Source organism: Onychostoma macrolepis, chromosome 18 (genome assembly GCF_012432095.1).
Source record: "Onychostoma macrolepis isolate SWU-2019 chromosome 18, ASM1243209v1, whole genome shotgun sequence".
NCBI lineage: Eukaryota > Metazoa > Chordata > Actinopteri > Cypriniformes > Cyprinidae > Onychostoma > Onychostoma macrolepis.
This window is the reverse complement of record NC_081172.1, coordinates 18,091,700-18,115,546: the sequence shown is the minus strand read 5'-3', so window position 1 is coordinate 18,115,546 and position 23,847 is coordinate 18,091,700. Positions and strand designations below refer to the sequence as shown.

At 37.9% G+C, this 23,847-nt stretch overlaps 1 protein-coding gene across 10 annotated transcripts in view; it reads left to right on the top strand.

The window, feature by feature from the left end:
• lekr1 (leucine, glutamate and lysine rich 1) overlaps positions 1-23,847 on the top strand; it is a 126,198-nt gene that overhangs the window by 11,341 nt on the left and 91,010 nt on the right. For 7 of the 10 annotated variants that reach the window (XR_009267106.1, XR_009267105.1, XM_058752342.1 and 4 more), the window contains 2 exons: positions 3,152-3,366; positions 18,539-18,658. Coding sequence is in view for 8 of the 10 variants with exons in the window: in XM_058752342.1 (XP_058608325.1) it covers positions 3,152-3,366; positions 18,539-18,658 (335 nt within the window). In the remaining 2 variants the exon portion in view is untranslated. Of the gene's footprint in view, positions 1-1,189; positions 1,243-1,271; positions 1,977-3,151; positions 3,367-18,538; positions 18,659-23,847 lie in introns of those variants that run through there. The other 3 variants (XM_058752343.1, XM_058752344.1, XM_058752346.1) reach the window with 3 other exon arrangements.

The window sequence follows — 23,847 nt, the reverse complement described above, 5'->3', positions numbered from 1 at the left end:
ACATAATAATACCTTATATAAACATAATAACATATAATGATTCTCTTTATATAAAATGACATTTCATAGTCAAATTCCACAAAAGATAATATTAAAAAAATAAATAAATAACGGTTTATCCAAGTCTTGAAACTATATAAGAGCTTTATGAGATGAACAGACAGATTTTAAAGGATTATTTACAAAAAATCTTCCCATCACAGTGAACAACAACTAATGAATTTCTGTTTCTCCTTTTGTATTTAGTGGAAAAAATACAACAGAGGTTTGGAACGACACAAAAGTCAAACAGAATTTTTTTTTTTTTTTTGGGTGCAATTTCCCTTTAATACTGCATAATATAAATATACTGTTATATTGTTACTTAAAGTACACATGAGTTCAGGTGTAGTGCTGTCATTTGTCAAGCATCTTTGTGTCCCAAATGATTTAAATACAGAATTATCTGAGGAAATTCATAACAGGTTGCTTTGTGTAACGGTCGGAGGGTGTGTGGTAATTTGTGGAGGTACTGGGGTTGCGTGCCTGTAACACTGACCCATTTCTGACACAGGATTTGATGGAGGCAGATGAGAAGAGGGGAGGGGTGAGTCGAAAAAAAAGACTAGGGGTCTGTTTTTGAAGACCATGGCACGTAAACTGCTCTTTCCTACCCGGTGTGCATGAGACGATAACCCCTGATGCTTGATGAAGGCAGAAAGACTCCATTTAAATTAATTATGCCTCTTTCCTTGATAAGACCTCCGCTGTTATTTTCAGCCCCCCTGCTATGAGTCATATGTTTAATTCATCTTGTCCTAGGGAATTGTGGCAAGTACCATCATATCAATTAAAAAGACATAAAATAGGCTTATTTTGGCTTCAAAATTATCTTAAATGGGAAGTGTGTAATTTCTGCACAACTAGCAGCATTAAAAGAAGCTGCAGTCTATTTGTTTTAGCAATTACAGCAACAGTGGCATGATTTGGGACTGCCTGTTTGTCAGACAATGGAAAAAGAGGACTTATCTGAAGTCATTATTTTTACAATTTTGCTAATAGTGTAGAAATTACACACTGCGCCTTTCATTTCACTTTTAAAAACGTGTGACCGACATAAACTGTCAGTCAAATGCTTTCTGAATCTGAAAGTGTGATTTTTTCTTTTATTCACTGAAGGTTAACTTTTATATTTTTCCCCTGAGAAAAGATGTAGAAACAGGGCCTTTCGTGTCTTGAAGTATCCATCCAGCTCGGTACAAGGTATGTGTGTAAGCATGTGTGTGAGGAGGGCAGTGTGTTTGAGCGCTAAGCGGATGTGTCAGTGCTAGGGGCAAAGGCCTCCCCGAGGGCCATCACTGTCACGGGAACACGTTCCTACTGGTGGCAGACATCCTCCCCTAAGGCCAGCATGTGCGTGTGTGTTTAAGCCTATGCATGCGTGCCTGTCTCTGAATGCGTGAGGGAGAGAGAGCGGGGGGATCAGGGCTTTCAGATTTCGTGCAAATGTTCGCATTTCTCCGGGAGGCAGAGGATTGCGTGTGTGTGTGTGTTTAGACAGTTAGGTAAGCAGGATCACAGACAGGCTTTAACTGAGACGGGGTCAAACTCATAGAGCCTAGTGTTGCATTTGCGTGTATGTGAAAAATACAGCCATGATCACCGTATGATTGATTGAAGAAAAAGTGAGAGAGATTTAAATAAATAAATAAATAAATAAAATAATTGATGACTTATTTATGAGTCTATGAGCTGATCAGCACAACAGCCAACCTGAAAATAAACACAGAGTGAAGGGGTGAAAATGACTGGTGAGAGATGGGATGACACAAATGCAAATAAATCATTTGGTTTCTCCGCTCAGCAAAAGCATCTCTATCACTTCTCTTTTCACAAGCGCTATAATCAGAATGAGTCGCAGACTGTATATCTTTACTGTAAAATGACTGGAACGCACAGCTGCATGCCCGGCCATCATGAACATGTGATCTCTTACAGTAAGTGTAACAGAAACTGGGGCTGCCACAAAAAAACTTCTGTTAATTGTTGCTTGTAGTCACAAACGTAAATGAAAGGGAAACACGTTGCCAGCATTGTGCTGTTCAGATCAAGGTTTAGTGGGCTTTGGTGTGCCATTTGCGATGACAGGTCTCTTTCAGTCTAGGGAGGAGTGGCAAGGCTTGGTTGTTTGTCATTCTCAGAAGGTCATTATAAAGCTGCCACTGGATTCAGTGAAGTGCAACGGTGTATAGAACTGACTTATATGATAGTGCAAATAAGGTCTTCAATATGTAATCAATGACTAATTTTCGCTCTCTGGACTATTGGCAGTTTTGGGTGTGTGTGCAGTGTTGTTGCTAGGTTTGTGATAGATGGGTAGATAGTTGTGCGGTAGATGGATACATAGGTAGATAGTTGGTTAGATAGATAGGTAGATAGTTGTGCGGTAGATGGATAGATAGGTAGATAGTTGGGTAGACAGATGTGTAGATAGCTGTGCGGTAGATGATAGATAGGTAGATAGTTGTGCGGTAGATGAATAGATAGGTAGATAGTTGGGTAGATAGTTGTTCGGTAGATGGACAGATGGGTAGATAGCTGGGTAGATAGTTGTGCGGTAGATGGATAGATAGGTACATAGTTGTGTGGTAGCTGGATAAATAGGTAGATTGTTGGGTAGATAGATGGGTAGATAGTTGTGCGGTAGATGATAGATAGGTAGATAGTTGTGCGGTAGATGAATAGATAGGTAGATAGTTGTGCGGTAGATGGATAGATAGGTAGATAGTTGGGTAGATAGATGGGTAGATAGTTGTGCGGTAGATGGATAGATAGGTAGATAGTTGGGTAGATAGATGGGTAGATAGTTGTGCGGTAGATGGATAGATAGGTAGATAGATGGGTAGATAGGTAGTTGAGTAAATGGATGGGTAGATGGATCAGTGGCAGATGGATGATAGGTCAATAGGTGGTAGATGGGTAGAGCACTAAGCGGATATGTGGGTAGGTAGGTTGGTAGATAGATGGATAAATGGGTAGATGAATGATGGATAGACAGACGGGTGGATGGATGGATGGATGGATAGATGAATAGATTGGTAATAGTAGATGGATAGACAGATTTGTGAATATTTGTGATAGATTGACTGTTTATATTTGTGTTTGTGTTCAGATGGATCGTTCTGAGAAGGCCTGTCGTTACTGTGGCATAAGTTATTTGATCCTGCACGAGTTCCAGTGCCTGCAGGAGCGTTTGCAGGAAGTCGAGAGAGAGCTGGAACAGGAGAGAGGAAGTGTGGAGAGAGAGAGAACCCTGAGAGAGGAGCTCCAAGAAGCCTACACTCATCTGGAGGAGCTGAAAGCATCTGTGCTTCAGCAGGAGGAAACGTGAGTCTCCATCACAGTTCCTTGACTGCACATATCTCATTACTCTAAAGGTCATTGCACACAGAGTATGAAATTTCCGTCCGAAATTTCCGCATGTTAAAAAATAAATACGACCTGACGTTGTGTCAATCACGTTTACACACTGCCTCCGAAACTTTTGTCCGTCATAAAAAAATTCAGATCAGGTTCGATTTTCGCATCTGTAGCGTGCATTTGATAGGAAAGGATGAGGAATACGAAAAAACGGAAAAACGCATGCGAAAATTTCGGACTCAGTGTGTAATGACCTTAAGGCTGATGATACACTGGGCAACTTTTTTAGCAATGTTGCCGGGCAACTTTGGGCAACGTTGCCATCAGCGGGCAACCAGGTGAGACACAGGGCCCACAGCCAATCTAAAATATCCAGATAGAAATTTGTTACCCATTCTCAATGGGAAAGTGCCCAAGCAACAAAAAAAGTTGCCTGGCAGATTTGCTCAAAATGTTGCCCAGTGTATCATCAGCCTTACATGAACATAAAACAATATATTTTTAGCACATAAATGTGTTTTTCAGGTTTGTCCTAAGTTCTGCCTTTTCATTGGTGCTCTCTACTTATAGTAGTACATCAGTATTAGGCCTATTAGGTTGCACACATACTGCATCTTTGGAGCATGAGATTAATTTTGGTGAATCTCATTTTGATGGGATACATTATTCATCTGGTGCATGAGCCGTCTAGTGCTGAATCCCCAAAGTATTATGTATGGAGAGGTCAGCTTGCGATTTTCTCTCATGACACTCTAGCATCATAGCAGGTTTTGGACTGGCAGTCACCACTCACATTTTCTTCAGAAAGTGTAAAAATCTTCTGTCTGTCGTCACCACTGCAGTAAACCATCAAAGAAACTTACGGCAAATAGAGAGACTTCTTACATCAAATCCCATCTTCCCCTTAAAAGTGTATAACCTGTCAGTGCTGCAGAGGAACTATGATTTTATACCACCTATTTTCCTCTTGCTTCTCTCGGTGCTCTTTCTGTCACCCGCTGCAAAGTGGTTAAGCACCGACAGGCCAAAATATATGAATTCACTGATGTATATAATCTTACACCCACTGCATAACATACATTCGGTCTTTCACTTCATACAGCATCCACCCACCACTTACCTAAAGCATTTATGGTGCTACGGTTTGGATTCACACGTCATCCTACCCAGTCAAACTAGTTAGTGAGTCAGGTTCTGACTAAAAAACAAATATTAATATACTAGTCATCTGGTTTACATGCATATGACCCTGGACCACAAAACTAGTCATAAGTTGCACAGTTATATTTGTAGCAGTATCCAACAATACATTGTATGGGTCAAATTTATTGATTTTTTTTATGCCAAAAATCATTAGGATATTAAGTAAAGATGATGTTCCATGAAGATATTTTGTACATTTCCTACTGTAAATATATCAAAACATATTTTTTTGATTAGTAATATGCATTGCTAAGAACTTCATTTGGACAACTTTAAAGGCAATTTTCTCAATATTTTCAAATAGACATTTTCAAATAGTATCTCTGCCAAATAGTGTCTTATCCTAACAAACCACACATCAATGGAAAGCTTATTTATTCAGCTTTCAGATGAATGATGTATAAATCTCAATTTCGAAAAACTGACCCTTATGACTGGTTTTGTGGTTCAGGGTCACATATATATATATATATATATATATATATATATGTGATATTATATATGTGAACTTTGTATACAGAACATAGTAAAAAGGGTCCAAGACAACGCTTCAAATAGGTGGGCTTCTCTAGGATATACCCTAGAGCAGTGGTTTTCAAACTTTTTAGCTCCAAGGCCCCACATTGTCCAAGACAGTTGACAAAGGCTCCTCAAGTACGCTGATATGTTTCTGGTATTTCTGCTGTAATGACAAAGCAGCTTGTTTTCAAACTTTTTTTTTTATCTTTACATAAAGGGCAATATATTAAAATAATTATACATAAATTAAAATAAATATAAATTAAATAAAAAAAAATAAACGTAATTTCCTAAACCTAACCTGACATGAAGTTTCAATAACATGTTCTTCAGAGTTTACATTCTTAGCCACAAATTAATTTACATGACTTTTGCAGTAATTTGTGATTTTACCCACAAATAGCAATATATCAGTAATTTCGACCCAATAAAATATTTTAGACTTTGACCTGAAAAATGTATGATTCATTATAGAAATATCCATGATTTTTTATGATTGTATACATTTCTATGACTTTTCCAAGTATAGAAATCATACTTTTGTGGAACCCTAGTACCAATAAAGTTAGGAAAAAATTTGGAAAATAATACCAGATACATCTTGATGTTTGTTTTACTTGTTAAAGCTAATTTTGTCATGTTTTCTATAATTTTTTTTTACAATATAAACTGAAAAAAAAAAGTTTTGTTTATCAGCATGTCATGAGACCATTAACCAACTTTAGAGAACTATTGTTATTTTTATAGAACATTCAAACGTGATGTTTAATTATTAAAATATTTATGGAAAATTTCATACGGAAACTTCAAGTAAATGTTTGGGAATCCCTGCCCTGCAGGACCTTAGTAGGCCCCTCTCATCACTGACCCGGGGAATCCAGGCCCCTGGTTTGTATGAATACACGTGTGAGTCTGATTACTTTATGTATATCTATTTGCGTATATGTGAATAGTTCCTCATTCCTTGAGCTCCTTAGCTCTGGTTTCCCTCGTGAGTCACTGTGGGAGAGACGTGCATGTGTACGTCTTCTCTTCCAGCTGACGTGAATGCCAGGCATAATTATACCACCACAGCAATCAGAAATAAACCTCTCAACACCTACGCCTCCGCAGCTTAGCACAGACAGAAATTCAGAGAATGAGGAGAGAGGTGCAAAGCGAGTGTGTGATTGTGGATCCTATTTCAGCACTCTCTCCCGCTGTTGCTGATAATAATAGCAGGTTGTGTTGTCCGTGTAAACTCACGAGAAAAACCAAACAGCACAGCAGTCGTGATTCTAGATCGGCCCCCACTGATTCATTCATACCCAGCACATTCCAGACCCGACACGACAGAGCAGCGGGCATATGTGTGCGTGTTTGGGTTGTGTGTTTGCTAGTGGCATGTGGTGGACTTCTGAAATGAGGACGCAAAGTCACTTCTCTGCTTTTTGTTAGTCCATTGTAATGTAAATGGTAGCTGTATTTTCTAGGAGGGGATGATGATGTTTTTGAACAGGATAGTGATGTGTAATTATATATATATATATATATATATATATACACACTGAACAAAATTATAAACGCAACACTTTTTTTTTGCCCCCATTTTTCATGAGCTGGACTCAAAGATCTAAGACTTTTTCTATGTAAACAAAAGGCCTATTTCTCTCAAATATTGTTCACAAATCTGTCTAAATCTGTGTTAGTGAGACTTCTCCTTTGCCGAGATAATCCAACCAGTACATCCAACTGGCCTCACAACCGCAGACCATGTGTAACCACACCAGCCCAGGACCTCCACATCCAGCATCTTCACCTCCAAGATCGTCTGAGACCAGCCACTCGGACAGCTGCTGCAACAATCGGTTTGCTTAACCAAAGAATTTCTGCACAAACTGTCAGAAACCGTCTCCGGGAAGCTCATCTGCATGCTTGTTGTCCTCATCGGGGTCTCGACCTGACTGCAGTTCGTCGTCGTAATGAATGGGTCATCGTCCATTTGTACTATGAAGCGCTGTCCAATCAACTTTGCTGCATTTGACTGAATCTAGGCAGACAGTATATCCCTATACACTTCAGAATTCTTCCGGCTGCTTCTGTCCTCTGTCACGTCATCAATAAACACCCAGTGCCACTGGAAGCCATGCATGCTCTTGCTATCACACTGCTCCACCATGCTTCACAGATGATGTTGTATGCTCATGAGCTCTTCCAAGCCTTCTCCATACTTTTTTCTTCCTGTCATTCTGGTACAGGTTGATCTTAATTTCACTACTGTTGTCCTCTGTGGACATCCAGGCCTTTTTATGTTGCTGAGCTCACCAGTGCATTCTTTTTTCTCAGGAGGTACATATTAAGGAGCTGTAATTCCTTAAAGGGTTAGTTCACCCAAAAATGAAAATCAGCCTGTTATTTACTCACCCTCAAGCCATCCTAGGTGTATATTACTTTCTTCTTTCAGACGAATCCAGTCGGCGTTATAATAAAAATTGTCCTGGCACTTCTAAGCTCTATCATTGCAGAGGGCGGGTGTTTCTGTTCAACAGTCCAAAACATGTTAAATAAAGTGCGCACATCCGTAATAAACCGTGCCTCACACCGTTCCGGGGGGTGAATAAAGGCCTCCTGTAGCGAATCCATGCGTTTTTGTAAGAAAAATATCCATATTTTGAATGTAAGAAACACTTTTCTATCATGTCCGCCATCTGTCATATGCGGAAGCAGTTCCAGCGGATGACGTAGGACATTGGCGTTGCGTGATTAGTGACGAACGCGGAGAGAGAACAAAAAATGCCGGTCATGAATTAGAAGTACAAACCGAGGATTCATAAAGAAAAATGTCAGAGGATTTTGATATAAGCCAAGAGGAGACTGGTTTCTCTTTGCTAAAGTAAGGAAACGTTGCTTCTTTTGCTCCTGTAAACAAACCTGTGAGACTAGCATATCTCAGAGGAGCGCGTGCGCGACACATACGTCCTACGTCATCCGCCAGAACAGCTTCCACGTACGACAGTCAGCAGAAGTGAGAGAAAAGTGTTTATTACGTTTGAAATATGGATCTTTTTCTTACAAAAACGCATGCAATCGCTACAAGAGGCCTTTATTCATGCCGTGTGAGGCACGTTTTATTATGGATGCGCACACTTTATTTAACGTGTCTTGGACTGTTAAAGAGAAACACCCACCCACTGCAATAATAACGCTTGGAATAGGCAGGACAATTTTTAATATAACTCAGATTGGATTCGTCTGAATAAAGAAAGTCATATACACCTAGGATGGCTCGAGGGTGAGTAAAACACAGGCTAATTTTCATTTTTGGGTGATCTAACCCTTTAACCTTTCCTGTTTCCTTCAATTTTGATGAAAATTCCCTCAAATTAAAGCTCAGAGTGTATTTAAAGCTCATTATATAACTGTAACTTGAATACGTTTTAGTCAGCAGCTAAATCATAAATCACAAAACAATAAAAAAAACCAAGGCACTGCCTCCTTCAATCTGACTTGTCATCTATATTTTTCCTTTATATGGTTTAGGAACCTTATGAAAATATAATGAGCTCAAGGGAGGAAAAAAAGACGGTTCGTTCATCATCAGAACACAAATTAAGATGTTTTGGATGAAATCTTTGAGCTTTCTGACTCTCCATAGACAGCAACACAACTACCACGTTCAAGGCCCAGAAAGGTAGTAAAGACATTGTTATAATAGTCCATGTGACATCAGTGGTTCAACCTTAATTTTATGAAGCTGTAAGGATACTTTATGTGTGCAAACAAAAGAAAAATAATGACTTTATTCAACAATTGCTTCACTTCTGTGTCACAAATATCAAAAATATCTTAATTTGTGTTATGAAGATGAACAAATGCCTTATAGGTTTGGAACGACATGAGGGTGAGTAATTAATGACAGAATTTTCATTTTTGGTGAACTAATCCTTTAAATGAGATAAAGGTGTGAAAAAAATGGGTCACAGCTTAATATTCTAGTGACAAAACCTTTTTTTTTTTTAAACAGCTCTAGGCCTTGTTGGGACTTTCGGTTTGACTCAGATAATTTTGCGACCTGCTAGTGAACCCTCTGAGGTGACACAAAGCAAAACTCAGATCTAGAGAAAGGAAGAGGCAGATGTGAGATGGCAGTAAATGGGTCGTGGGAGAGAGGGCATGTGGTAGATGTAGATAGTTTAGTGGGCAACAACATCCGTGACAGAGGTGTGAGAATGGCGCAGGCAGGTTCCTTTGAAAAAAAAAAAAGCATCAGCTGCTTTATGAATAAAATGGCATTCTGATACATATTTTAGAATTACAACTGTACAGGGACCTTTCAACCAAACAAAATTAAGTTCAATTTGAAGTGTATCATTTTTACACCGTTGCCGTCAAGCATATGCATGCATTTTTATGTGTGTATGTGTGCGTGTGTGGCTTTCGCAATGATGTAGATTTATCGGGCTGACAGCACTGTACTGGCTTTGGTGGTTTTTCACTTCCTCATAGTGCATCTCTCAGCTGTTGAGACCTTGATATCTTGGTATGTCTTGCACGCATGTTTACCGAATGCTCTGTATCTGTGGTGAGCCTGTGAGAGTGGCTACACCTCTGTCAGTGTGAGGGTTAATGTGTTTGCATCTCTGTGTGATTGCATATGCGTCACTGTCACCATAAAATGCGCATTAACACGTACAGCATGCAAGCACATAGACGCTTTTTGTGTGTGGTTGGTGCAGGAAGTGGAAGAGGGCAGTATATAAGAGCGCTATTTTTCTCCATATGCTTTTCTGCCCAGCAACTACACCAAAAACACATACATTATACATTCTAATTAGGATCTGAAATATAAGAAGATTTTACTGTTTCACAAACACTCATGAATCGAACGCTTACTTATTCAGATGCCATTTTCTCCTTGTCATATCAAGGTGTGAACATGCTTTATTCGATGGTAGATTATTTATATGCTAATGCCTGTTTGCAAAGACTCTCAGTGATGGAAAAGGCTTTTGTTTTTGTGAAATTATGTCTGACAGCTTCAATTAGTTTTGAGATATGAATGTTGAAAGGGCCGAGCTGTGCTTAGCTTTGTTCTCACCTTAACTAATGGAGATCGACAGGCCAGCTGTGGTACCTGCTCTTCAAAAATCATCCAAAAATCTTCACATATGTGAATTTTTTCAGTTGGTGTTATTATTACAATAATCTACGCTGTAAAAGATGATTTGCTCAATAAGTCAAGTCAACATTTTCCATTAATTTAACTCATCAAATAAATTTGATTATAAAACATTTAAGGCATCAACTATATACTTAAGTGTTTTTTAAGTTGGTGTGTATATTTGGGATTCACTAGGTTTTTATTGTTGCTTTAGCTCAGATGCTTTGTATGTGGTCACTAAGCCAGTGTGCAGTAGAGCAGTTCCTGTTTTCTGTCTGTGTGAGTTCAGATGGAGGTCACACAACGGTTTCTTTCATTATTGATAAGTGGTTCTTCTAGTTGTGTGAGTGTGTGAATTTAAATGACCCCCTGGGTCTCCCTGTAGGGCTTAAGTAAGACCCCATCAGCATGGTATCATTAATGTAGCTTTAAACCATGTTAAAGCCCACTCATGAGTCCCCAACACGCCCACAGGGCATCAGTATCCATGTCAGATTTATGTGATTGACAGGGTCAAAAGATCAAATGATGCATGATGGGATTGGATTTATGTATGGAGACTGATGAGGTCTGGGTTTACAGAATAGATTCATCTAGTTCAAGTGTGTCTGGGGCCCTACAGGGGATCCTGCAGGTTTAAAAGGGAAGCATAGAGAATGTAAATCAGACTCTTTGGGCTGTTTGTGACGGTGTTCTTGATTGTCAGAAAGAGGCTGTGAATGAGTCAACGGAATGATTAGAGATTCAAATCAGGCCTGTGTCATGCCACTTCAACACAGAACTGCCCTAAACGCTTTCCTTTGATGTGCTGCAATATGATCTTAGTTGCAGCCTATAAGCTGAAAATGCAAAGCATCTTTTAGAAATGGAAAAGGGGATAAATAGCCTTTGGTGTTTCATGTTGTGATTATGAAAATTACAATCCTGAGTCTCTGCACTACAGTAATAATTACTCTGAATCACATAAACACTACAAAGAGACCAGTCTCCACCAACAATTTTTAATTAATTAATTATTATTTATTAATACATTTATTAATTATCAATTATTATTAATCATATATACTTTGTTTATATCCCAAGCTAGCTTTTATTTTATTTATTTTTTATTATTTAAAAAAATACACAACTGTTATTATAATTTTTTTTGTAGGTAATCATACATTTCTTCAGTGAGGATGCATCAAATTAGTCAAAAGTGACAGCAAAGATTCTTCATTGATACAAAAGATTTATATTTGAAATAAATGCTTTATAAATGTATTTTATTTTATTTTATTTTATTTTTTTACTTTTCTATTCATCAAACAAACTACTTTTCTATTCATCAAACATCAAACTACACACACACACACACATATAAATATATAATAATTTATATATATTAGAAATTTGAACTTTGAATTTGATTCTTAATTTGAGCTGATTTGACGTTAACATACATTTTATGGTAATACCCGTTTTTTTTTTTTTGCTATGCTCATCCATCCCTTCTTCAGACATTTAGTGTAATGACTGAAGCACACTTACCAACTCTTTTTAACACCTGCATGTATTATTAATAGCTCAGTTAATTTGTGCTGTTTTTGTATGTGTAGGTGTGTGTAGTTCAGCATGCCGTCATGCATAATACCTGTCTTCATACTTGGACTTGACAGTTCAATAGGTCCACAGTAAAGGTGGTGACAGACAGATCAGCACGCACATGTGGAAATGTGCTTTCCTGTAGCTCAAATAGTAGAGCATGGTGCTAGCAACGCCAAGATCATGGGTTCAATTGCCAGGGAAAGCAAGAGCTGATAAAATGTAAAAACTGTAACTTGAATGCAATGTAAGTCGCTTTGGATAAAAGCGTCTGCCAAATGCATAAATGTAAATGTGAATGCCTGTGTGTGTGCATTCATATCTGTAAATGTACAGTGAGATGTTTTTCATTTAAACCTGGAAACCAACAGGATTTCAAGAAATGTCAAACAGGTATGACATTAAATAATGAAGAAATATCTCTAGGTCTCAAATCAATAAATCTGTGACATTGATCATGTGAGTCTTTGACAGATGGTCAGATGTTCTTCTTGAAGCTTAAGATGCTCTTTGCATCATCTCAGATCACGCTGGATATCATGTTCACACACTCGTCATTAAAGCATTTTACACATTCATGTTGATTTTTCAAATGTTCACATTTTTTCATTCGAATTGTCATGCTGATGCAAATGCAAAATAGAAGCATTTTAGCCTCAGTGGTCTCACTGTATATTTACACATAAGACTCATGTTAGAACGCTAAAGCACATTTGGATTGAATTATTTGAAACTGAAACAAAGAAACCTTTTGGAGGGATGATTAGATTACAATAATTTAGATACATCCTTGGCCTGTTGTTTCTGCTAGCAACCAAGCAAACAGTGAACGGCTGGCCATTATCCTCTCTGCTGTGGGTCTGAGTCAGCACAAATTATGCAAATATACTATTTCACTCGTCTCACATGGAATATTCATAAAGGATATATTTCCAAATCAAAGGAACCAGTCTCGTAGACTGGACATGTTCTTTCTTTTTCTTTCTTCTTTCTTTCTCTCTTTCTTTTGACCTTTCATTCTTTCGACCTTTCAACTTTTCATTTGTTATTTCTTTCTTCCGAACTTTAAACCTTTCATTCAAGATATATTTCCAAATCAAAGGAGCCAGACTAGGAGACTAGAGCATGTTCTTTCTTTCTTTCTTTCTTTCAATCTCTTTCTTTCTTTTTCTTTCCTTCTTTCGACCTTCCGACCTTTCTTTCATTCTTTCAACCTTTCATTTGTTATTTCTTTCTTTTGACCTTTCAACCTTTCATTCAGGATATATTTGCAAATCAAAGGAACCAGACTAGCAGACTAGAGCATGTTCGTTCTCTTTCTTTCTTTCTTTCTTTCTTCTGTTTTTTTCTTTTGTTCCTACTTTATTTCTGCATTCATATTTCAAACAGGTGTATATTGCGAAGCTGAAACGTGAGCTATATTTTCCATTCTTTCTTCCCTCATCACCTCAAACCTCAGGCCTTGCGTTTTTGCGTATGTCTGCTTACCCATGTCTATATGAATGTGAGAGATATTTTGTGTATGCAAACCCAGAGGTCTCGTTTATCCACCTGCACATAAAATGCATCTGATATACTTTTGTGTGTCTTGCTTGTATAAGGAAGTCTGGGAAAACATGAGTAGGCCACACATTTAGCTTCAGGCACTCATTGAAGATTCTCCTCAACGGTTGCGGTGACAACATCAGCGGCAACAGAGGAGTAAACGGCAAAAAAGAATAAATAATAAAAACCGGCATGAAAGCCTCCTGTTGTGGGTTTGCAGGAAAGGAGAGTGTCACAATGATGCATATGATTTTCATATTTCAGCCAAAATTTTGTGATCTCATTCAAGACCCAAATGCATAAACTTCGGAGAGCCTGGAGAAAGGCTAGCGACGTTTCCTTTCTGACTGAAATAACATCAAAGGATCTCATCCCTGAGTGAAAGAGTGTGAGTGTGTGTGGTTGAGTGTCTCACCTCAGTGTTTGTATGTATCTCATCTTGTTTGTGTTTTATGATGTTTGGTTTCCATGAATGATGCCATAGCAATGATTATAATCAAGGAAATGCTTTAGGATGGGAAGGACAGGCTGTTTCTCTGTTTTACACATACACACACAGTCTTTTTCGACACTATTGCCCTTTGAAATTTGCGTGCTACTTCTATTCTTGTTTTCACATTACCGCTTCATTTGCTCATCAGCGGCGAGTAATAAAATTAGCCAGACCGTACATGTCAGTTCAGTTAATTAGGATAGGTTTTGTTTGTCTTCGCAATGATTAAAGCAACCCTTTTTGTAATTCCAAAGGTTTGAGAAGTGATCCAAATTATTCCACATAGCTGCTTCCCAGTAGCCTGGTTCGTTCAGTAAGATGCTGATTTAGAATGAGCTCTTTGAGCTTCTCGACTGATCGGGAATGCGGCCATGAGTCACGTCTCTGTTCTGTGTTCATTACTCTACTCTAATGCTCCCCAGCTTCACACTGCTGATCAAAACCTCACGTTCAATCGCAGAGCTGTTCGACAGAGGGGTGAGAAGCCCACTGGGTCTTCCGGCATGCTGAAAGAAGCGGAACCGGCGCATTTTGTTGGCATGATGCTGTATCGTGCTTGTTAATCGTTGCATAATTGTTTTTTTGTTAGATGGTGCGATATTTCTTCTTTTGATCACAATGGCTGGCAAAACAAGGCTGGATGTGTTGGGTGAATACACAAACGTAAGTTTTCCAGATGTGTACCCTTTTCACTGGTATTGATTTTATATTAGGTCCTTGTCTAATTTAATTAGGCAATGAAATTATGACTTTTCATTTAATCGTTCTTTATGTGACAAACACATGGCATTTGCTTACATTACTGCTGCCAAGTTATTATCCGACTCTGGTTCAAATTATAAATCTGGCATACTTATGCTTCATATCAAATATGAGTCACAAGATTGTACTGAAGGGGGACAGCAGCGAACAAACTATGCTACATGCAAATAGTAAAATGCAAATAGCATATGACCGGTTAACACTTTATTTTAAGGACCAATTCCCACTAACTAGTTGCTTGTAAGCATGCATATTACTAGCATATTGGCTGTTTATTAGTACTTAGTACTTATGCACTCTAAAAAATACTGGGTTGTTTCAGCTCATCTTTGGGTCAGATATGGACTAACCCAACTTTTGGGTTATAAATTTAATGTAAAAATTTAACCGAACAGCTGGGTAGGTCCATATGTGACCCAAAGTTGGGTTGAAACAACCCAGCATTTTTTAGAGTGTAATCAGTGTTATCAACTACTTATTAACTATTAATGAGCAGATTTTGCATCTTTACAATAGCAAACGAAAAATAGGATTATGTCCCAAAACTTTTCATAAACTTTCTGTTATAGATGTCCAATTATTTGGCACACAAATGTATCTGTCTCTTGCAGTAGAAATAAACATGGTTTGTGCAGTGAATTATTGTCTTGCATCTGTTTTTTTTTTCTTTCTTTTCTTTAAATAATTATTTAAATGTATTGTTATTATTTATTTAATAAATAAATAGTATTAACATTATTATTATTTTTTTTTAAATGCATATATTAGTTTGCAAATACACAATTGCTCATCCTCTCCTGGGGCCCCCTACCTCAGCATGCAAAAATTCAATTACAAACTGTTGTCATATTTTCAAACATTTAAGCATAATAGATTTCTATCAGTAAGAAGTGTTTTCCGTCAACTGTGATAATACATTATTATATTTAAAAAATATATATATATGTATATATATATATATATATATATATATACACACCAGGTTTTATAGTGTTTTTTTTTTCCAGTTGCAGAAATATTTGTGCATTTTTATGCTTATTAGAGTATCATGTTGTTCCCTTAGAAATATGCTGCATTGAAAAATCTGTATGCTTCATGTGAGGAGCTCAAAGTCACTGCCTATGTATAGTTTCAAATCACTTACTTATGAGGTTCCATTTCCACCTATGTAGGCCGTAGGTGTCAAGTGACTCACTAGGCATTGGAACAAAGCCAGTGACACAGTATCATAAATGTCTATAACTAGCACAGAATCATTATAGTGATTCACCGTTGCATGCAGTCACACAGATAAATGTATGGGAACACACACACACTCGGCCTCCCACTCAATCGCACCTTAATAGAAAAAGCCGGTCGGTTCCCCGGCTCACTCACACACATGGTTGCAACCACTGCCAGTTGCTTGCTGTTATCACGATTGTTTCAGCCTCCTACACGCACACACAGTCCTGTAGACGACAGAACAGCAGAGTCGTCTTTAGTCTGGGATTTGCAGCCCATTATCACGACTCATATCTCTTGGTACACACACACACTCCGTAGGCAGCTGAATGTCTGTACCCAGTCTGAGGCTCTGCTCTAATTCTGATTGAGTAACAAGTGAGGTAATAAGCCAGACATCGCTAGCTCTGGAACTGTGTCTCTTTAAGCCTTGCTTTGAGACAATAGGGCCAACATCTGCTGCGTTTACCCACAATCCATCAGAACCCTCTGTATCACAACAGACAGTCTGCGCTAAAGCTTAACGTATGGATTTATGTTCTGATGAAATACTCTGTAAGCTGCTCATTTCTGCAGTAAGCCTTCTAAATACCCATAAGCCTCGGAATTTACCTGTGTGTATGGTGGGAATGTATAATGGAAATAACAGAGACATCTGAAGATGAATATAATGTTACGTGCTGCTCTCTCAATGCCCTTAAATAAGTGATGAAGATTCTGGAACAGGTCTCTCATGTCCTTACAAGATTGTAGCGTGTGTAATTTCACAGACAGTACTGGGTACAGTGCATTCCAAAGCCATCTGTGGCTGCGCCATATTTCAGCATGGCTGGATCGTCTGACAACAGAAGTGAGAACAGTACATTCTCGCTCTTGCATCTCTGTGTTCAGCTGTGGCTCTGAGATTTGTTAAGGGATAATAAAGAGTCAAAAGAGCTTCATCTTTCCTTTCCTTTGTGGGTTTTTTGAAGTCCTTTTTTTCACAGTGTGAGCATACACTTAAGCTCAAAGGGCCGTATATCAGAAATGTCAAACTAAGAATGTTGATCTGGAAGCAGTTTTTGCCCCTTATACACTTACACTCCCCATACACCCCATAAACTGATCTGGCAATGAAGTTCTTTTAACATTATCCAAACAATAGGGTATATTCATTAGGAGAACACAGGTGTGCTGTGTGTATTTGTTTTGAAGGATTTTGTTGTAAGAAAGCATCTGCTAAGATTGTAACCTGGTTTGTTTGTTTGTTGTGTGTGTATGGATTTTCTTCTATTTTCATTCTTTTATGGTATCTCGTTATGGTATTGACATATCATATCATTTTCCTTCACGTTCTTGCAATTGAGATTCAAAGATCATCGTTTATGTCTTAAAAGAGGTCAAGAGGTCAATGAATCAAAATATTTTTAAAAGGTCTTTTTAAAAGAGGTCTATGAAAAATTACAATTTAAAATAACTATTTTGTATTTTAATATATATAAAAAAAAAAAAATCTAATATAGCAAAAATATTATGTTATAAGAACATGTCTGCTACTCTGTATTCCAGTTGAAACTTCAGTAATGCATTTCCTTGGGACATTTTATAGAAAACTGAATCAATTTAATGTTTTGCAGTTATGCAGTTATTCATTTATGCATGAATAACTTGTTCTCAGGCAAAATATAGAAAGCTGAGTGCAGAATCAGCTCAGCAGTCGGGATGCGTTACGCTTTGAAGAACAGCATTGCAGGACGTATTGAATGATAATTCCATTTCAGACCATAGAAGTACATATCGATTTAATTTCTCTATTTTCCTTTGCCGTAGAGGGCTATTAACTGAAATACATTACTGCAAGATCACAAAATGCGACACAAAAGGCTGTCCTACACCATCATGAACCAGAATCTGTCCAAACGCAAAAAATTCAAAGCGTGTCCGCAAACACTCGGGCCTTTTCTGAGTTCAGCTACTGGAAACTAATTCATTGAAATTTATAGAGCTGCATGCGTTCTGATTTCTCACACATACATACAGATGGTGTGAATGAAATTCATCACTTCACCACAAGAACCCAAGAATCTGCAGCTGGGAATCTTCTTAAGGTCTAAATTTATTCAAACCCATGTCTTTTACCAGCACAAACACAAACAATAGCACTCACACACTCTCTCTCTCACGCTCTCGTTCTGTCTTACACAAACAAAAGCCTGAAATAGGCACTGAAATGGGCACAAGCAAACACAACGACAGACAATTATGCTCCCAGTGATATCACACTGATACATCAGCTATTGCCTCAGGTTCGATAAACCCCTTCGTGCCAGATATTTAGTCAGCCTTGGTGTGTACTCTCCTGTTGCTATAGCGACCTTGTCTTTGTGAGATCCACAAAAAGCCCATAATACTCTGCAGACCGTATATCTGCCCTACAGAAGTCTGTCTCTCATTTAGTCTCACACACTCCACACACACAGCGTGTAACGCAACCCTCCTGCTCTGTGGCTGGGCCGCTCTCCTGCCATTGAACTTTTATTGAGAGAAAAAGAAAGCCTTTTTATATTTGGAAAATCGACATGTGAAATGTTTCCACACAAACAATATTGTTCCATATAAAAAACTCAACGTAATAATTATTGTGCCATTGCTGCTTTCTGTGTATATCTCACTCCATGTCTCTTTTCCAGCACGAGGCACCTTGACCTGCAGCTGTGCTTGGTCACGCGTGAGATGGAGAGCGTGAGGGTGGAGAAAAAGACAATGATTACAGAGCTGGAAAACGAGCGCACTTGCCGCCTGCACCTCAGGTAAGGAAATGAGGGAACAATGGTGCGAGAGAGACAAAAGAACAAGCGCAGCAGATCTCATTGGGTCGTGAGTGCGTGTGTGGAGTGTCTGCAGTAGCCACCTCAGCCACGGCACGACAGGAAGAGCTTTGCAGATGGGAAACAACTGTGTGCGTGTGTGAGTACACTTGTGGGTGTTTGCAGGCACAAGTGTGAGAAAAAAAAAAAAACACAGAGAAAAGGGAAGGAGAACTAAAAAGAGAACAAGCATACATTGATTTGAGCAGAATAGATTTCTGTGTAGCTGTATACTGGGATTAACTACATAGAAAAAAGACAAAATGAATCTCAAAATCTTTTGATGTTTTTTCAGGAAATACTGTTATTATGCCTGACCATTGAAAGTAGTATAAATCATACACTAGTCTAATTGCAAATCAAAATGACTGACTGACATTTCTCCCCCAGTCAGGTCAGGCTTTCAGAAGCAGAATTAACATGTTTTTTTGGTATGGTAAAATAGGGTTTATAATACCAAAAACACATAAAAGGCAATGGTAACACTTTATTTTAGGGTCTCTTAACTAGTTGCTTATTAGCATGCATATTACTAGAGTATTAGCCATTTATTAGTATTAATTAAGCACATATTAAGGCCTTATTCTACAGGACCTTATTCTACATCCCTAATCCTACCCAATACCTAAACTTAACAACTACCTTGCTGACTATTAATAAGCAGCAAATTGGGAATTTATTGAGGGAAAAGTCGTAGTTAATAGTGAATAAGTGTTCCCTATTCTAAAGTGTTACCAAGGCAATTACTAAAAGCATTAAAGGTGACATATCATGTAAATCTGACCTTTTCTCATGTTAAATGCTATAATTGTGTCCCCGGTGCATCTACCAGTCTAGAAAACATGAGAAAGAACATCCCAGTAAAATATTTTGGTAAGCCATTCTCTGCAAGCTTGTGAAAAAAAACAGCTGCTCAGATCTTGCCCCTTAATCTGCAAGTTTCCAGCTATGGTGACTCCACTGTGTTTTTACAAGTGACAACGGTGTACCAGTTCTAAAGCCATGGCAAAAGTTCAAGCAAAGCATGCTAACTTTTTTGTCTTTGGCTACACTGACGAGCACAAAACACTTTTTAAAGTCCCAGCTTCAGAGGAGACAAGAGAGCAGTGGATTTGTTGATTTATTTACGCTGCTGCCACACAGATCTAATATAAACATTCAGTTTATTTCCTAGCTGTTTACCTTCACAGACATAACCGACTGTTTTTGTAACTCATTTGTGTTAAGCGCAATAAGACATGAAAGAGAACTTAGTTTAGTACTCACATGCCATGTGACAGACGCTTTCTGTGCGCGTGCTTCGGATGTGTGTGCTCAGAAAACCGTTTAAAATGCATGGTTTCAGCGTAATAGACATGATAATCAAAACCAAGTAGATGTTTTTTTTTTGTTGTTGTTTTTTTTAGCAGAGTATCTAAGGAAGGAGATGTAAAGGCACAGCCCTATTTTTGGAAAAGGGGGCGGGGAGCAGCAGCTCATTTGCATTTAAAGAGACATGCATGACAACAGCTTGTTTCTGCTTTCACTCAAAATAGCATTTTCAAAACTATATAATAAATGATCTGTGGGGTATTTTGAGCTGAAACAGACACATTCTGGGTACACCTGAGAATGTAAAAAGGGACATTATAGGTCTCCTTTATTAAAGAATATTATTTTAATAAACCTTGATAAACATTGAAAATTATTAAACATAATAGTAATAATGTGCATTATACAGTAATATTATATACTTTTAATAATTGACAAAACAAACAAACAAAGAGTGAACAGATGTATCATCCTGAATGTATTTATTTTATATATTATTTTGTAATTTTATGTAATTGAATGAAGTCTCTTATGCTCAACAAGCTGCATGTGATCAAAAATATATTTCTGTGAAATATTATTACAATTTAAAATATCTGTTATATTTTAAAATGTAATTTATTCTTGTGATGGCAAAGCTAAATTTTCTGCATCTGTCTGTGTAGATTCATCACTAAACCATCCAGGTGTTTAAAACATTCCAAAAATGTACTTTTTATTAAAATCACTGGACTATAAAAACATTTACACATTTAATCTAGTAGTCATATGACCTCTAATAGGTCTGTTGATCATGTGAATTTTGTGGATATATTGTGGATTTTCTATGCATTTCCCCCATGTTATTCACTTTGAGTTTTTTTGAGGCTTGGTCCTCCTGCTGATATCTGTTGTTTGAGATGTAATCGGTTAATAATCAGATGCTGTGAAGTGAAGCTGTCATGAACGATAGAAAGGAGAGAGGTCTCGGTTGACTGGCAGGTGATAATGCAGTCATGAGCTTTCTGACAGGCATTTCCATCTTCTCCAACCGTCTGAGTGGCACACACAAAGGCCGTGATGGCGTCATACTGCGAAGTGTTTCCAGGAAAGGTGTGTGCTGGGGGATTGTATTTAAGTAAAGGATTGTGTGGCAAACATTTATATATGGTTAGTGTGCATCAGCTCAGTGACATATAAAGCCTGGTGTGAGTTGAAAATCCATTTCTAATTTACTTTATATTCTTTTTCATCTCTCTCTCGTGTATTTGTTTTCTTTCTCTTTTGTCCTAATTGATTATTTCAGCCGATGGCTGACATCTGAAATCTTGTCAGCCAAAAATTATGACTGAGAGATTTCAACATTTTTTTCTCTGTCAAGAAAATATGCTGTCTGGTCCTGGCTTCACACACAAGCACATAAAGACACGCAATGTCACACCCTCATGACCACAAGGTCTTACCAGGCGATTCGTTCAGTTTAAAAGATAATGATTGTATCATATTTCATCAAGGAGATTATTTCCCTGGGTTCCCGTATATGTCATGACCTATTATATAGGAATGTGTGGCGTTGTAGTCTCTGTAGTGGGTGTTATTATTACATCTGACTTTCTCAGGATGCCTTTCACATTTCTCAAGAAATAATCAAAGTCGTCTCGCTGCTGTCTAACCTTGCACCCCATCGAAATGTATCGCTTGAAAAACAAAATGTTCTATTCTGTGTTCCCGTGCTAGTGAGGATAGTAATGTTTTATGATGATTAAAGTATTTCTCTCGCTCTCTCACTCTGTATTTCTTGGCCGTTCAGGGCTCTGTGGAGTGCAGCTGTAACACTAGTGATGTGTTGCACCCTTGTCAAACATTGGAACATGACACTCAACTTTCAGATAATTCAGTGTTGATCCCATTTGTGAAATTACATTTTATCAGCCGAAGATTACTGAAAAAGTTGCATATGATATGGACAGTTTGTCTTCTTAAAGACAGGTTTATCTTTGCACCTAATTTCTCAAATGATTTGTCTTTTTTTGGAGTAACAAAAAATGGTTTTAAATGGTCAATTACTCATTTTGATGTGTTTGCTCATTTGACCTCAGTTCACCAAGATCGTTTTTATTAAACTACATTTGCTCCTTTTTCTGCAAAGCAATTGTAGGGTTTTTTTGTTCTCAACTCAAATATATTTCATTTTACTGTTTACTGTGGGCACTTAGACATTTCCTGCTATCTAGCAACCTTGTAAAATCTTTCTTCTGAGATATTATCTAACATTCACATATATGTCAAAGCAGAGCATGATCCTTTGCACTGAACAGTGTGTTGAAGCCTTGGCACTAGTCATGTGAAAAGACCTTATGTAATACCCATATCCAGCACCTTTTGTACTACAGGCATGAATGATACTTCAATCATGTGAGAAGAGGTTTGCTATTACTTTAATCAGACAAAAATGGAAATTATGTCGTCGATCACTCAATAACTCTATGGAACTTAACTTCTACCCATTATAAAACATTATTTTAAAAAGTGACGAAGACACACCCTATCCATCCTAAATAGTATGTGAGATTAGAATAAGTCACAGCATGCGGTGTGTACAAGAAATAGGACTGGGGAATCAGAGTGCGAATCAAACACGGAACACTTTAATAATCAACTCAGGAACCAGGAGACAGGGATAACACACCTAATCATAACGGAGAACGGACAAAGACTAAGGGAGAACTGAGGATTTATAAACATGCACCAAACAAAGGGAACTAATGAGATAATTAACGAGGCAACAGGTGAACAGAATAACAATCAATAACCTAAGGAAAACTAGGTCACAGGGGGAACAGGCGAACTGAAAACACAATGAAAAACAGACTCAAAACATACAGAACATGTGACAGTAAGTGTATCCCATAGCATAGTATGTTGAAAAGAGTATGCCAAAAGTCCCTGGATGGTGTACTATTTCTAGGAGATTTTTAAAATGTGGATCCGTGCACACTCTAATGGCTAATATTACCCACAATCCATTGCACTTTTGCAAAGGATTCAGTTCAGAACTACAAACACGAATTAAAAGTGTTAAAAAACTATAAACATGGTGAATGCGCACGACTGATGGTTAAGTAGACAGGTTTAGATAAATGGGTTTGAGTTACTTATAGTCAACATTTAACATCCATTTGGCCATTAACTTTTAAATGCATCATTATGCAAAAGAATATGAGCGGCAGATTGGGACGCAGCATCAGTGTGTAGCTACTACTGCCTCGCAAACTCATGTGAGAGGAGATGACAGGCAAAAGTGAGACACTCAATCCTCAGTTAGCTCATCAGTGTGTGAGTTCCATAAAAAAGACAGGGTGCTAGACCCCAATCAACAGTTCTTTTTATGAGTTATGTTTACAAACTCTCTCTTTACACACATATTTTGAGTGTGATTAATTGGCCAAATAAGAGAAAACAAGGTAAATTTGTCTGATAGTATTTTTTAATGTTTTCTGTTAATATGTAATTGAAAATATGATGACGACTGTGACAATTGTACACCCTAACACTGTGGAGTTGACTTTTGTATTGAAAATCATTACTCATACTTTCATCAGAAAATAGAAAATGTAGTTGTGAAGAAGCCTTTCCCTGAAAGTCGGTAAGATGAGCGCTGAAGTACGCTCTCTTTATTCTCTACTTCACAAAGATATGAAGTAGATTTCACATCTTTGAACTGCTTCAGTCATCAGAGCAAAGAGAAAAATGAAGTGCGATTCTTAGATGTCTTCCCTCCTTAACCCCTCCTAGCCGTAATGTTAGCGTCTCTTTAAAGTCCTCTTTTCATGTCTTGTGCG